The sequence below is a fragment of the Medicago sativa genome, chromosome 6 (assembly GCF_051527215.1).
Source record: "Medicago sativa cultivar Bolivia chromosome 6, Bolivia_mono, whole genome shotgun sequence".
NCBI classification, from domain to species: domain Eukaryota; kingdom Viridiplantae; phylum Streptophyta; class Magnoliopsida; order Fabales; family Fabaceae; genus Medicago; species Medicago sativa.
In genome coordinates, this window is record NC_140754.1 from 66,772,961 (window position 1) to 66,789,160 (window position 16,200).

The window sequence follows — 16,200 nt, forward strand, 5'->3', positions numbered from 1 at the left end:
CCAATTCTTTATTTATGGCTGAGATTTGTTTGTTCAACAGTTAGTTTTAGGATCTACAAAAGGAGTTCAACTAATATCAAGAAATATAATGGTAAGCATACCATAAGGAATGTAGAAGGTGTAGATCAATGGATCTCAAACATAGAGGGGCCTGAAAATTTCGGAAATTTACAATACATGTTAGATTTACTAATCATGATCAAATCATAAACACCTATTTGTTTCCAAAAGGGGGATTTTTAGTCTTCCACGCGATTCAACCATGAATTATATATGACCATCATAGAATTTTTCTTAGTAGACTGACTAGGAGGGTTGGCATTTCCAGACATTTATCCAAAGGCTTCTTCGATTGTGAGAAGGTAATTTGGATTAACAGGAGATTTAAGGCTGGGATCTGAAAATTAGGGTGGCTGGGGAAGAAAGATTCGATATATTTAAGATGATTATACGAAGGAAATGGTCCTAAGAAAGCATAAGTGTGATCTTGCAAAACGAAAGGGATGATTACCTAAGATCTCCACAAAGCTGGTTTACCAGCTTGATCTCCACAAATATTTTTTTAAGAAGATTAGGAATCTCATATATTGAAAAACAAAGATTGAAATAATTTCAAACTCGTGCAAAACCAAACGTTGTCTGCGACAAATACAAGTAATGTGCACAATCATGATGTTTCCCACGAGCATAAATTTTAACAAGTATGATTATATTAAAAAATGTGCCAACGAAACAGTGTTTGTTACACCTACAAGAGTAATGTGCACAATCATGATGTTTTCCCGATCATGGTCATAATGGTTACATTTTAACTTCGCTCTAAGATGTTATATTTTTTTTTGCATTTATGTAAATTTAAATGTTAATATCAAATGTCTTTCGATAACTAACATTTGGGGGCACGTGTTAAAAGCAAAATAAGGTGGCTTGAATAACACTGGCATAATACAGAGCTCAATGTGTTGGTCCTTCATTCTATTGCAAGAAATAGACAAAATAACATGGCTAGAATACCCTTATAGTGCAACCATGTTTTGATTCTAACTTCTTCAAGAGATTACGCTGAGGATGGAACTATGTCTCTCGCCTATAATCTCCTTACTTATTGTTCACCGTTGTTGGCGAACAATACGGACTGGTTTTGATTATTACGAGCAGGACCAAACTAGAGATCCTAGGAAATGTTGTGCAGATTTGTTTTATGTGTTCATCAGGTTCGTAGGTTGCTTAACGAACAGGAGGAGATTGTGTGGCGTCTTTCAATAGAAAAAGGGTTTTAAACGCAAATTAAAGGCATGAAGTTTAAATTGCAGAAACTTAAAGGAAAGGTAAAATACAATGCATTAAAAATAAAGGTGGTTTGACAAATCCTTTACATACATTCTTGATTACTCTTTTCTCTCGCGTTGGTACTTCGAGTGTTTTTAGAATTCTGTTTAGGTGATTTGTGACCTGTTCTCCCTATGGAAAACTCTTATTTATACAAAGAAAATAACTTGGAAATAAACTAATCCCACGATTAGCACTCCTTCCATTGTAGACAACCGCTTGTCTCCAACGTTCTCCTTTGAGGAAACTGCTTCTCTTTTGAAATTCGAATCGTCCCACTTCAAAGGCAGTTGCTTGACTTTGACAGTTTTGCTTCTTGACTCGTATCTTGTCGAACCTTAAGTCTCTGAGACTTTTTATGCTAAGTCTAACATCACGTCGAAACTCCTTTAATTGAAGAAAAGGCTTCGATTCCTGCAAGAGTAAAAGTCAACCAATGTTGAACACATTAAATGAGGCTGGTGAAAATACCAGCTAACAAATTGTCCCCAAAAAATGTCATTTTCGACTGAACCAATTCGAAGGAGAGAATTGGAATTTTTGAGAAACTCTAAGTATTTCAAAACAGTAGTCATTTCAGATCCTCTTATTTTCTCCAAAGAAAACTTTCAACCTCTCACTAACTCCAAAAAATTAACCACCCCTCTTTGTACGGTTGCTGCGTATAGGAACCACTCTTATCACAATATTTACTTTTTCCTTCTATAAAATCCCTTATCTCATTCCTCCCACAACACATTTTCCATTTACATTATTCAATTCATGCGACAAAAAAAAGAACTCCGTATGAAATGGATAAACTCCCAATTGAACTTCTCATTGTTATTACTGACAAGGTTGCTACTTTTGGAGTCCAGGACCTTTTGAACCTTGGTATGACATCCAAATGTCATCGCCAATTTTGTAACAAGAAGGTGGCAATTAGCGCGCTAAACGTGATTGTTTATGGTACATTGTTGATCCCCTACCGGGTGCAGCGAAATGTCAGTTTATGCATAGGTTATCCAAAAGTGGCCATGCATCCTATAGTGTGGCGTTGGCCGCTTTTAAGCTCCAACAAATTCGGCCTGACCTGGAGGAGATCAAACTCATTCTGGAAAAAGCGATGAAACATGGTTCCCACGGGGCCATATACTTTAACATTATACTGGATGTATTGTTAGCGAAGGATTTTCTGAGAACAAGGTTCTCTCTGCCTTCTGGGACCTCTTTAACCGCATCAACTTGCTAATTGTAGGAACGTGATCTTGAACACGGAAAGTCCACATTTTGCGTGGAATGTTCTCTGCTTTAGGACTATGCCTTTAGGCTTGAGTTACTGATTCTCTTGTCCTCCCAACAAAGATTGTGAAGGGATCAGAAGAATTCATCATACCAACTCACCTCTCCCAGGGGCAGATGAAGACTACCCTGTGACAAAATTATGTCTCTCTTGTCGTCTTGATCTCGAGCTTGCCTGGTTCCTTGAGCATTTCCACTTTTAGAATTTCAACTTCTTATGGTAATGCGTGTTTAGGGCGAAAATAGTTCTACAACTAATGCGATGAATCAGTCTTCAGTGGTTTTATCCACATTTCGATATTGTTTTCAGCCCATTAGTTGGCCTTTAATTTAAATGAAAATGCCATTTTGATTTCCATGCTTTCTTGCAATAATCTTTTGGTTTAAGTTTAACACCAAGTTTTCATTTCTCGACAAAAGATTACTCCTTCATCCTTTTATTTGTTTTGCAACAAACTTGTATTTCTCAAATATTTGTCGTTTATGTTAAAACATTTTATTGTCAGAAAGATTATTCCTTTGACAAATTGTTAAAGGCAAAAATTTAATTTTTTTTTTTTTTTGATATAAAAGCAATTTCAGGATCTAAACAACTTGGGATAACCAAGAATTGAGACACAAACAATCAAGATATGAAAATGGCTCACTAGGATTTGAAGAATTTGAAAAATGTAGGATGTCTTCTGCCCCCACAATTTTTGGCATTAACTATTCCGTCAAAGGACATCCAATGAGAACCAACTTATCTTCCGATCTTGTAGCCTCCGTTTAGAATCCATATATCCTGGAAACCATTTGTATTGGAATAATGAAAATGTAATCAAGTTTTTTTTATCTTTTGGCCATTGTTTCTTTGGTTCGTCACCAATTGCTTCGATCACATTTTCCCAATGGGTTATCTGACCATCTTTTGTTGTAACTTGGCCTTTGAGGTCTTTTTGATCTTTTTTTTTTGGCCAAGTAAGTCGTGATCTTGTTCCAAGTATTTCACTTAGACATGATTATTATTTGGACCATTCCTCCCGGATGGGGGAAATAGATCTTTCACCATGATTTCCGTGTTAAGAACCTATTTTTCCAACATGAAGTCGTGGATTGGATCGAGCCTTGCAGAATTCTTTCCAATTTGTTCATCATCACCATCTTCAGCAAAAGGACATGGCGCTATTTTTGCCAAACTCTTCTCAAAGTCTTCCTTGTGATATTATTGACTTCAGCAAGAAAGTAACTTTGATCTGCTTCGACATCTTCGACCGAACCGTTCTCTCTCTAAATTACAACCTTCTGGTGCATAGAGGAAGGAACAACACCAATTCCATGTATCCATTCTCTTGCTAGAAGCAAGTTGAAGTTTTCCTTTGACGGAACTACCATGAACAAAGTTGGTTAGGTGGCAGATCCCACAGTAAGGTTCACTAGGAGAGCACCAAGATATAACTCATCTTTTCCTTCATAGTTCGACAAGACTATGTTATGAGGTTTTAGATCTGTACCACATTTCCCAATCTTCTTAAGTAAAGATTGAGGCATTAGATTCACAGTAGCATTACCATCTACTAACACTTTGTTGACTCCAATATCATTAACTTTGGCTTGAATGAATAATGAGTTGAGATTGCCTTTCATAGCACCATTAGGTTTATCAAATATGAATTTTTGTTGATCACCCCAACCATAATTTGTTATGTAGCAACACATGGATTCATATTTTTTTCATGTCCTCTGGATTGTAATCTTCTTCTGATTCTTCGACCTCAGACACTACATCATACTATGCAGGTAGAATGGAAACTACATTGCACAGGACGTCGAAATCTGGTTCTGAATCCATGAAGTCTGAATCCATTTCATCATATCCAACAATATTTTCCTCAACAAGAGGAAGAGACAACATTTCTTTCACTGGTTTCCTAACTGCCTCGACCAGTTTTTCTTCGGGGTCAACCGCTTTATCATTAGCTCTTGCTGCAATACCCTTTTTGGACCTTTGATACCTTCTCCATTGAGTTCGAGTCATAGGATTTACTTTTGTAATTATTTCAATAGGCATATTTCTTTGGCTCGTCTTGATTTTCAGTATCAATGGAAACACTTTTAGTAACATCGTTACTAGTGCTGCCTTTTACCACATTGTTCCTTCCGCATTGAACATTTTTACGGGTCGATTGAACCCACTTCTGTACAAGTGCCTTGGCATAGGGCATGAAGGCTTTTCCTTGACGAAATTTGTATAAATATTATTACTTATCGACACTTTAGTATGCTTGCTAAATCCATCAAAAGTTTTACATCTAATATACACCGCAACTTTTTCTTCAAATTATATATATATAATAAACAAAATTAGTATATTCCTATGAATGCTTTTTCATAATTATATATACAAATTACAATAACTAGCTATAAAAGGAAGGGCGGGCAAAAAATAGTACATTCCTACTATTCCTTTAATAACCATCTATAGTAATGGTTTAGCTAGATATTTTGCATGGTTTAGCTAGATATTTTGACAACATGCATTAAAAAAATTATATTTGGATAGCGTGTCTCGTTTTTAGCCAGGTGTTCCTCTTTCGTTGTCACACTCACTACACACAAGCACACTTTCCCTCTGTCATTACTCTCTTTTCTCAATGGTTTCCCTTTCTCTTCAAAAATAATTGATAACCAATCACAAAGATCCACCAACTTGGCAAATAGCTCACTCACACAAAACTCACACACTCACAAACACTCTGCCTGTTACCTTATTCCTTCCTTCAAACCCAAAGTATGCTTCCCTATATATATAACCCAACTTACTCTTCATTTTCTTAAAACAAACTCTCTCTCCAATTCCCACTTTACCTCTTAAAACAATTTTCTACTCTCTCCAACACATACATATGTTTACTACTAACAACTCTTCATATTCACACTTCATTTCCTCAGAAGCATCTTCTTCCTACAATAACTCATTGCCGGATTCGGAGATACGATTAGCGGCTAGTAACCCAAAGAAGAGAGCAGGGAGGAAGATATTCAAGGAAACTCGCCACCCGGTGTATAGAGGTGTTAGGAAGAGGAACTTAGACAAATGGGTGTGTGAAATGAGGGAGCCCAACACAAAGACTAGGATTTGGCTAGGAACTTTTCCAACAGCCGATATGGCAGCCCGAGCCCATGATGTTGCTGCGATGGCATTGAGGGGCCGATACGCCTGTCTCAATTTCGCAGACTCGGTGTGGCGCCTTCCTATTCCAGCAACTTCCTCGATAAAAGATATTCAAAAGGCAGCAACAAAAGCCGCCGAAGCTTTTAGACCAGACCATACTATAATGATTACCGATATTGAGACTGTTGTAGCTGTTGTCGCCACAAAGGAGCTGAATATCTTTTGTGTGGAAGAAGAGCATGAAATGTTCAATATGCCCGAGTTGTGGAGGAATATGGCCCTAATGTCCCCTACGCATAGCTTTTCAAATGATCATTATGAAGATATTCATGCACAAGATTTTCAAGATGATGAGGTATCACTATGGAACTTCTAAATTTTATGGGTTTGGTTTAATTTTATTTTTGGATTGTAGAGTAGGAAATGTCTATACTACAACCTTTTTAATTGGTAGCATAAATTCTGCATATACATAGGTTGAAATTGGAATTTATTTTTATAGCTTTTATGTGAATTACTAAATCACTAATTAATCATAAAGTGCTTCTCATCCTTTTTATTATATAAAAAAGAAGAATATAATTTTGGAATTTCAGCTTTTTATATAGAAAATATAATCTATTGCCATACTTGCTTAGCTTGCATTAAGTTGAAGGAGGTAATATAGTGTCTCTTGTCTTATTCTTCTCTTCTCTTTTGTAGGACTTTAAAAAAAAGGTCTATTACCATGAGTTGGGTTCTTAATGCAATTGGAGTTTATTCGCCACATTTCACCGTAATATCAATGTGTTTGATTTAGAAGGGTATGTTTCTAGCTAGGCTTTTAATCTAATGACGACTATAGCATGCCAAATATTAGTTTAATTACATTAAAAAATGACTAAAACAAATACTTCTATTACCACAAGCACTTGGCCTGTAGTCATCCCATATATATCTTCTCCAACTTGATTTCCATCTTTAGACAGTAGGGTGTACTCTGTCACAGAAAAGCAAGGTTTACATTAGACACAGAAATTCTCAACAATTATCAACAAAGGGTATCTTGTTATGAACCAACTTGATCAGTGAAAAGTCACATAGAAGGTATCTTGTTATGAACCAACTTCAAAATATGTGCACTTTCACAAAGGGTATCTTGTTATGAGCCAACTTGACTTTTAAAGTGCAACAATTATTTTTGTTAGAACAAGATACCCTTTGTTCTTTAGACAGTAGGGTGTGATAAAACGATCATGTAGAAAAGTAGAGTAAAAACCAAAATTGGAAATCAGACACAGAAAAGCAAGGTTCGCAGTCACGGTACGGTAACGATCACAATCCTTGATATTAAGGTGAAATGCAGCGAATCCACCCCAATTGCAGTCACAGCCCAGATCATCGTAACAGGATTTTTTTTTTATAGTCCTACAAAAGAGAAGAGGAGAGGAATAAGACAAAATAGACTATATTTGGAAATTCCAAATTATGTTCTTTCATATATAATAAAAGTCATGAGTTGCACTTTAAGCTTGATTAGTGATTTAATAATTCACATACAAGCTACAAAAATAAATTCCTTTTCAATTTCAACCTATATATGTGCAGAAGTTATGCTACCAATTAAAAAGGTTGTAGAATAGACATTTCCTATTCTACAATCCAAAAAGAAAAGTAAACCAAAGACATTAAATTTAAAAGTTCCATAGTGATACCTCATCATCTTGAAAGTCTTGTACAACAATATCTTCATACTCATGATACCCAAAGCTATGTGTAGGGGACATTAGCGTCATATTCCTCCACAACTCTGGCATATTTAACACTTCCTCTTCTTCATCAACTTCCACGCAAAACATATTCAGCTCCTTTGTTGCGACGACATCTACAATAGGGTCAATATTGTTAGTCACTAAAGTATTGTCCGGTCTAAAAGCTTCGGCAGCTTCAGCAGCCGCCTTTTGAATATCTTTTATCTTCGAGGTTGCAGGAATAGGAAGGCGCCACACCGAGTCTGCGAAATTGAGACAGGCGTAGCGGCCCCTCAATGCCATTGCAGCAACATCGTGGGCTCGAGCTGCCATCTCGGCGGTTGGAAAAGTCCCTAGCCAAATCCTAGTCTTCGTGTTGGGCTCCCTCATTTCACACACCCATTTATCTAAGTTCCTCATCCTCACACCTCTATACACCGGGTGGCGAGTTTCCTTGAATATCTTCCTCCCTGCTCGCTTCTTTGGATTACTAGCCGCTAATCGTACCTCAGAATTCGGAGTTGACATGTCGTATGAAGAATATGCTGTTGAGGAGATGGATTGTGAATAGGAAGAGTTGTTAGTAGTAAACATATGTATGTGTTGGAGAGAATGCGAAATTGTTGAGAGGGAAAGTGGGAATTGGAGGGAGTTTGTTTTAAGAGAATGAAGAGTAAGGTGTGTTATATATATAGGGAAGCATAGTTGAGTTTGAAGGAAAGAATAAGGTAACAGGCAGAGTGTTTGTGAGTGTGTGTGTTTTGTGTGAGTGAGCTATTTCCCAAGTTGGTGGCAATTTGTGATTGGTTATCAATAATTTGGAAAAAGAAAGGGAAACAGATGAGAAAAGAGAAAGTGACACTTTAAAAAGGAACACTTGGCTCAAAATGAACAATGCTCTCAAAATATCCACTTTTTTTATTATATTTTAAGGCATGTTATCAAAATATCTATGCTGCGTCACTATACAAAGTTAGAATTTACTATTTTTGGTTCTTCATCCCCTTTAAAGCCGCATGTTATAGATTGCGCGTTCGTTTCTCCTTATTGCAGGTACCAGATGGGGTATACACTGGTCTTTAATTTTCTTTTTATTCCCTTAACGCATATAAATTAATTATAAACCGTATATATGTTTTTTTTAATTTCGATTAAAATTATATGTATAGATATCGTGACTTTAAAATTCTAAAAAATCATTCTTATCTTTTTTAATGATATCAACAATATATGCAATATAGTGTAAATTTTTATTGACACCGACAATATAACATTTTTATAGCCAAATTCTTTTAAGAGTATAATTTTTTTTAAGGAAAAAGTATAATTGAAATCATGAAAAAATCAATCCAAAATCCTCGATAATCTTTATATATCAGTAGTGGAAAGATGAACATTGATGTGACCGTCTTTCTTTCTGTCTTTCTACTACATTTATTTGTCTACATTTGGTTATAAATTTTTAACATATAAGGTTAACAAGGTCAATATGTGACCTTTCCGTCTTTCTTATTTGTATATTTGCATATTGTTCTTTTCTTTTTTGAATAAAATATTATTCATATGGTAGTGGAATTATTCCTACCATATGAATAATATTTTCTTAATTAAAGAAGAGACAATGGAGCACCCTCTTTACATGAAAATTTCTGCCCGAGGAATGTGCATTACAGTAGGTTTACAACGCAAATATGCTTAAAAAAAAGGTTCCTATACTATACACATAAACACCGTACGTAACACTCTTCAAAGTAAGTGTTAGGCGGTATTTTCACCAGCCTCATTTAATGTGGTAAACATTAGTTGATTTTTACTTTTGCAGAAATCGAAGTCTTTTCTTCAATTAAAGGAGTTTCGACATGATGTTGGACTTAGCATAAAAAGTCTAAAAGACTTAATATGAAAGAAAAACCGTCGAAGTCAAGCAACTGCCTTTGAAGCGGGAAGATTCGGATTTCAAAAGAAAAGCGGTTTCCTCAAAGGAGAACGTGGGAGACGAGCGGTTGTCTGCAATGGAAGGAGTGTGTTTACCTGTGTCATCGGCAAACCACAGGCTAATTATGATTTAACAAGCGAGACCGAACTAGAAATCTCATGACATGTTGTGCAAAGGTTTTGATCGAAAAAAGGTTTGAAAAAAGGGCCACGAGATGCACTCAGGTTACTTAGAGAGCATGACGGATTTTGAAGTAAAAGGGCACTGTCTCTCGATAGGTTTGAGATTGCAAGTAAAAACAAGATAAAATTAAAGAAGAAGGTAAAAGTTTAAATGCATAAACTTAAAAGGAATGTAATATGCATTGCATTAAAAATAAAGGTGGTCTACAAATCAGTTTACATACATTCTGTATAACTCGTTTCCCTAGACGCCGATAGTTTGAGTGTTGTAGAATTTTATAAATAATTTGCGACCCATTTTCCGACTTAGAAACACTTATTTATACTAGAATAACTAAATCACTCATGTATTCTAAAAAGTTTATTTTCACCACCTTCACAATTCCATTTGTAGAGGTTTATATATATATATATATATATATATATATATATATATATATATATATATATATATATATATATAGACACACACATAGAGATGTTTAGAACAAATGAAAGCTAAAAAATAGTGAAAAATACTATATGAATCGATTCACTTATTTAATGATTCGATTTACATGTTAAAAATACAAATCCTGGATTTATATGAAGAATGATTCAATGCACATGAATAGTGATTCGATTCATTTCAAGGTACATGATTTTGACCAAGAATAATTCGAATCATGATTCAATTCATCGAAGTTGTAAATCGATTTAGTTCAAACAGAAATTTTGGATTTTCAAAAACACAACATAGAATCAATTTACAATATACTTTAATATGAATCAATTCACATAAAAAAAAACACTTGATATAATGTGAAAAATCCTTTTTAACCCAAATTTTTTTAAAAAAAAAAAATTATTATTAACCTATGTTTCTTATTAAAATAGATTTCCAACCAATATTTTTTTATTTTCAAAATCAATTTTCAATTAACGATTTTATGCAATGAAATAAATTTTGAAAAAATCATACTATGATATGATCTTGAAAAAGAGGGCCCGCATACAAGAACTAACCTAATAGAGACATCAATCAAAACCTAAACTATTTTAAGTCCGAGACCTAGACAAGACACAATTACAAACTCTAGCTTGGACAAATGTCTTATTGTGCAGTTGTAGACAAATTTTCATAGAATCTAGATCAAACGGTTCTGATCGATCTACGGCACCACTTGATTGCTCTGCTACTCAACTTGTTTCTCGCGCACCCTATTTTTTTTGCAAAAATACCCTTGGTCCGGATTATATAATCCGGACTCCTTTTAGATTATATAATCCGGAATGGTTTTGGACATTTTAGGATTATATAATCCATAATGTGTCAAACACCCCGTAAAAAGTCGACATTTGGGATGAAAAAGGAGGTTTACAAATTATATAATGCGGAATGTGTAAAACCATTACGGATTATATAATTCGAACTGTGTCAGCACTGAAATAGACTTGACTGTTTTGGCTGAAACATGCATTTGGCGCATTAGATTGCTTTTAAATGACATAACCTTGCATTGACCATATGTTCAAATACAAAACTTAATTCAAAACAGCAATTAACAACACAACATAATTTTCAAAACATAACATTAATAAAAAATAAAAATAAAAATAATCCAAATGTTACAACACCAAATATTCAAACATAACATCATCAAAAATAAAATTGATCCAATGATTACAACAAACATAATCAAAAATAAATCAGCCCTTGCCACCCCCAACATTACGCCTACGACGATAAACCTTCCCTCCATGACCCTTTATCACGACTTCTTCCAAATGAACCCATTCAGGAGACTCTTGCGCAATCACACCACTGGACATCACAACATATACATGGTCTCTGATATGGCCCAACCTTCCGAACAGATCAAAGAATCCATGCTCATCATCTTCCTAAGCAACAATCTCATCAAGGGCCTCCCGCTCTGGTGGTCTCGGGACCTGGACATCCTCCACTGGAAGAATCATACATAGATGTTAGATGTTATAATAAAATCTGATGTATCCCTCTTCCGCCTCCACACCCTACAATACACGGTGACCCAACTGTTGAGGTGTCAGTACATGATCAAGATGGTGCTGAAAGCGTTAGGTGATATCCACTAATGTCGTATGGGGAGGTGCACTCTCATGTGGATGTCTGGGAACAGTCTGCCAGTACCCAAACTGACGAAGCACCAGCTCCGACAGATATCTCACCTTGCGGTTACTGTATCGGAGCCATCTAGAGTAAAGGTTGACCCGCTCAAATGGACATGCATGACGATGCTCTTCATATGGGGCCATGATAACACCCGCCACATCAAGCTGATCCTGGTGTCCTCTGTACTCGTCTGATACAGACAAACTCACCCGTGGTACATAAAGCATGGCGCGTGGATGCTAAAGTTCCCGATATCCACCCCTCGCATCCTTGTTGCCCATACCCCTGAATTGTTGATACACCCAAGCCTGCAACAAAGACATCCACCTATAAATATACAAACAATCAACACTTACAGATGAAGAAACAAACATAATTATTTATCTATACCTGCAACAAAGTCAAGTATCCTGACATATGCTTGGTGTTGTAATGGGAAGCATTGTTAAGCTCCCTATACAAGTGTGAAAGCGAAACAGCTCCCTATGAATAATCAGCAACAAGCTCCAGGTCTCTGAAGTACTTCAGATAGGCAACATTCACATAGTAGGCGCTCTTGTCTATGAAGAGCGTGATCCCCACCAAGTACAACAAATATATGTGGATAGCCTAAGCCCGCAACTTCCACGCCTCCTCCATATCACCCTCATTATCAGCCTCCAACTGCTGCAAAAGAAGCAGCTTGAAAATCTTCCTCAAATAGCAAAATTATGCATGTGCACCTCTGGTGTTAGTCACCTCCTCAATAACATCTTCTGGATCAGCCCTTAATTGATGAATCATCATCTCCACGGCCTCGTCCCTTATCATACCCTCATGGGACAAAAGCTTGCCATCAATGGGGAGATGCAGCAAACAAGACAGATCATCAAGTGTCACTGTCATATCCTAAAACGGAAGATGGAAGCTCGAAGTCTCCTCGTGTACCTCTCTGCAAATGCAGAACACATGCCGTGGTCAATCTGGTTGTATTGGTATCCTGAAGCCAAGAAAGACCGGTGACACTCAGTCCATCATGCCACCACCATGCATTCATGATAGCCTTGTTCTCGTCATCATATATCGCATCAATCTTCTTCCTGTTGTTAATGCATTTTAAATTGCCTCGCCACTACAAAAATTAAAAACAAAAGATTAACATCAGTTTCACAATAATCAGAAAAAATACATTACAAAAATTATCAACAGTTTACAATCATTAACATGGTACATGAACATGGTACCTCGTCAACGCAGTAGTGTGTTGTGGGCCGCCAGGATAGTCATCCAGCACCTCAGGCTCTGGCTCCGACACACGCCTCCTCCGCCGCTGCTGCTGGCCATCATCATCACCACCCAAATCATCCTCAACCTCAGCATCATCCTCCACTTAATGCTCCATGTCCATCTGATCATACTCTTGCTCAGCCTGAGGCTGAGGCTCATCGTCAGCATTAGCACGGCGTGCCCTGCCACCCCTACTCCTGGGAACTCTACCCTCCGCCTCCAACCTCTCTCGACTCTCTCTCTCTTACGGAAGCATGCATAACTAAGTTCTCACCCCTTCCGCGCTCATTAGGATCCATACCTGTAACATGCATAATAGGGTAACACACAATCAACATAAAATGCACAAAACAAGAAAAAAAATAACACTGGTACAGTTAGGATTTTAAAATCCGAACTGCAACAATACAATTCGGATTATAAAATTCGAACAACTTCAGTGTACAGGAAAAAAATCAAACTAATTAACTTGCATGCATAAGGAATCAGTACTAACCTTCACTTTGATGTTTGTTAAACCTTCGAATGTGATGATTTTGAGCAAAAAAAAACTCCAACTTTGGACAAAGTTGTGTGGTTTGGATTTTGGGATAAGGGAGAGAGAGAAAGTGAAAATGTGTAAATGTAAAACTGTAACTTTAGAGAGGGGTGATTTTTCTTATATATATCAAAAATGTCCATATTATAAAATTCGAACTAACTTTCGTATTATTTTGGATTTCAGAATCCGAAGGGCATTTTTGTATTTTTTTTTTGCAGGGCGCGTGAGAATGGCATAGGGTGTGGAAATGTAATAGTCTCGTATTAAAGCTAGTGACTTGAGAAATGACCTGGTACATTGTTCTTCGATCAATATGAACAGGTATGAAAATTGCTCTTCTCACAACAAGAATTGCTCACTCCCAACCGAACTTCCCAAAATACCCTTGCATGACTTAACTCATGTAGGTGTATAACCAACGTGAGTTAAGTCACGCTCGGTACATGGCTGATTTCAATGTGATTTAACTCGTTTTGGGTTCTATTATAAAAACAAAACAACACCAAAGGAATTCCCAAAACTTCATTATTTCGGTTCTGATCACCATTGTTGTGATTTTCTCAAAGCTTAAGCCATTCAACGCCAATTACAACCCCAAAATCAAGTAAGTGTTTATTATCCTATTGCATTGGCTTTTTCTGATTGAATTATTACGATTTTCTTCAAGCTTAAGCCATTCAAGGCAAAAAGGAATGCATTCTAATACATTTTTTTAAACTTAATCCTACTATGCCAACTGACAAGTTTCCATTGACACAGGAGCATGATCAAGCACAAAAAACATCTTAGAAGTGCATTCCCTTTTGTGACACTCATCTTATAAGAAGGAATTCGATGTAAAAACCTATATAGTTGATTCAGCAGAATACATGTTGTGTTATCTTCATTCTTGCGAGTTTTCAAAGAGACTTGCGAACCTTTACGCTAAGTATAAGACACTTTAATACCAACATTCTTAGCAAACTTCCATGAATTAAACTTAAGTTCCAACAAAATAAAGACATTACATAATGATGATGCTACCTAAACATAATATTGTGGCAGAATTAAACTATTGAGAATATCTTCATGTGATCTCAGCAACGTAGCATCCATCTCAATCCTCGGGAACAGACGGTGCTGACGAAATACGAAGAACATGCTCCTCACGCAATTGTCGTTTGTGAACATTATCTTGTCAGACTGCAATAACCCGAGACGTCCATACTGAACGTCTTTCACCCTCCTCGTGTCTTCGGGGTTGAGTCCTTGGTTGATTTCATTCAGTTAATCCTTCAGATCTTTTAACGTGACATCGTCCCGAACCTTGAAAGAATATGGGACCATTGAAGTGTACTTGAACGCTGAACAAATTGTACAGTGTTTCAGATCTACACCATAAGAAATTAAACAACATAAGTCATTTCATCAAACACTTGGAATGCAAATTATACATAAACCCTAAAACTCAAAACTACAACATAAACATGTAAATATCTAAACATTTAAGCAATATAAGTCATTTACATGTAAACATTATATCATTTCTTGCCAAAAAATCAAAATTTAAACAAACCCTAAAACTAAAAAAAATCTAATTTAAGAGGAAAAATCACACTCACACACACATACATACATAAAATGTTAATAGTGTTTGATTATGAAAACTTACTTGTTATTTGAGTTTTGGTTGATTTGAATTTGAAGAAATTGAGGTTTGGATGATTTGGGAGAGTTTTTAGTGATTTGAGATGAGAAATGGAAAAGAATAGAGAGATAAGTTGATGTCTAATCTATAAAAGGGTGCCACGTGACTTAACTCACGCTGAATATGTCGAACGTGACTTATGTCATGTAGGTTGTATTCCAACGAGACTTAAATCACGCTAGGTTTAACCCCTGCGTGACTTAAGTCACGTGAGGAATATTTTAGAAAGTTCGGTTGAGAATGAGCAATTTCTGTTTTGAGAAGAGCAATTTTCAACAGATATTCATACTAAAACAAACAAACATACAATAAAATGCAACATTTTCCTCACAAATGATCACATTGAGCATACAATAGTATATAGCATATTCCCAACAATACTTTTTCTTAACTATATATAAAAACTATAAAAAGGAATGAAAAGCCAAAAATAGTGCATTCCCTAAGAACCATATATAGTAGAGAAATGATATTTGTACAACCATTTTCTAAAAACTTTTGTGACAACTTTCTCTCTCATACTTACATTATATTTTTACTTTCTCTCTCTATTGCTTTGGTTTTCGTGTCAACACATAGTTTTCTTTGTAAAAATATGGTTGTCAATGTGGTTGTCAATCAAATTGATGTTCAAATAACATTGCTCATTATACTATTTTGCTAGCATAGATATTTTGCTAACGTGGCTTGTTTTGAGCCAAATGTTCCTCTTTCATTGTAACTGTGACACACAAGCACTTTTTTTCTGTCCCTACTCTTTTCTCATCTGTTTCCCTTTCTCTTTCCAAATGTTTTCTTAACCAATCACAAAGCCTCCAACTTGGCAACTAGCTCGCTCACACAAAACACACACACTCACAAACACTTGCCTGTTACCTTATTCTTTCCTTCAAACCCAACCATGTTTCCCTATATATATAACACGGTGCCGTTTAGCCTGGGAAAGGCTAGTTTTTTCCC

At 36.1% G+C, this 16,200-nt stretch overlaps 1 protein-coding gene and 1 pseudogene across 2 annotated transcripts; one reads left to right on the forward strand and one right to left on the reverse strand.

Moving 5' to 3' along the window:
* Positions 1 to 1,377: 1,377 nt before the first annotated feature.
* LOC146916467 (dehydration-responsive element-binding protein 1E-like) lies at positions 1,378 to 7,319 on the forward strand. 2 transcript variants are annotated; one of them, XM_085718562.1, is made up of 2 exons: positions 1,378 to 6,119; positions 6,467 to 7,319. In XM_085718562.1, exons 1-2 carry the CDS (start codon positions 5,496 to 5,498, stop codon positions 6,506 to 6,508), a joined length of 666 nt encoding a protein of 221 aa, XP_085574688.1. In that variant the 5' UTR covers positions 1,378 to 5,495; the 3' UTR covers positions 6,509 to 7,319. The 2 variants fall into 2 exon arrangements, with proteins under 2 accessions (XP_085574688.1, XP_085574689.1); XM_085718563.1 differs by lacking the exon at positions 6,467 to 7,319 and having other exon boundaries at positions 3,113 to 6,278.
* Positions 7,320 to 7,430: 111 nt separating this feature from the next.
* LOC146916468 (dehydration-responsive element-binding protein 1E pseudogene) lies at positions 7,431 to 8,249 on the reverse strand (annotated as a pseudogene).
* Positions 8,250 to 16,200: the final 7,951 nt, after the last annotated feature.

Bases quoted from the DNA above. Each gene is read 5' to 3' on its own strand.
- LOC146916467 (XM_085718562.1), top strand. From the start codon at position 5,496: ATGTTTACTACTAACAACTCTTCATATTCACACTTCATTTCCTCAGAA. The intron at 6,120-6,466 runs GTATCACTATGG...TCTCTTTTGTAG, and splicing joins AAGATTTTCAAGATGATGAG to GACTTTAAAAAAAAGGTCTA.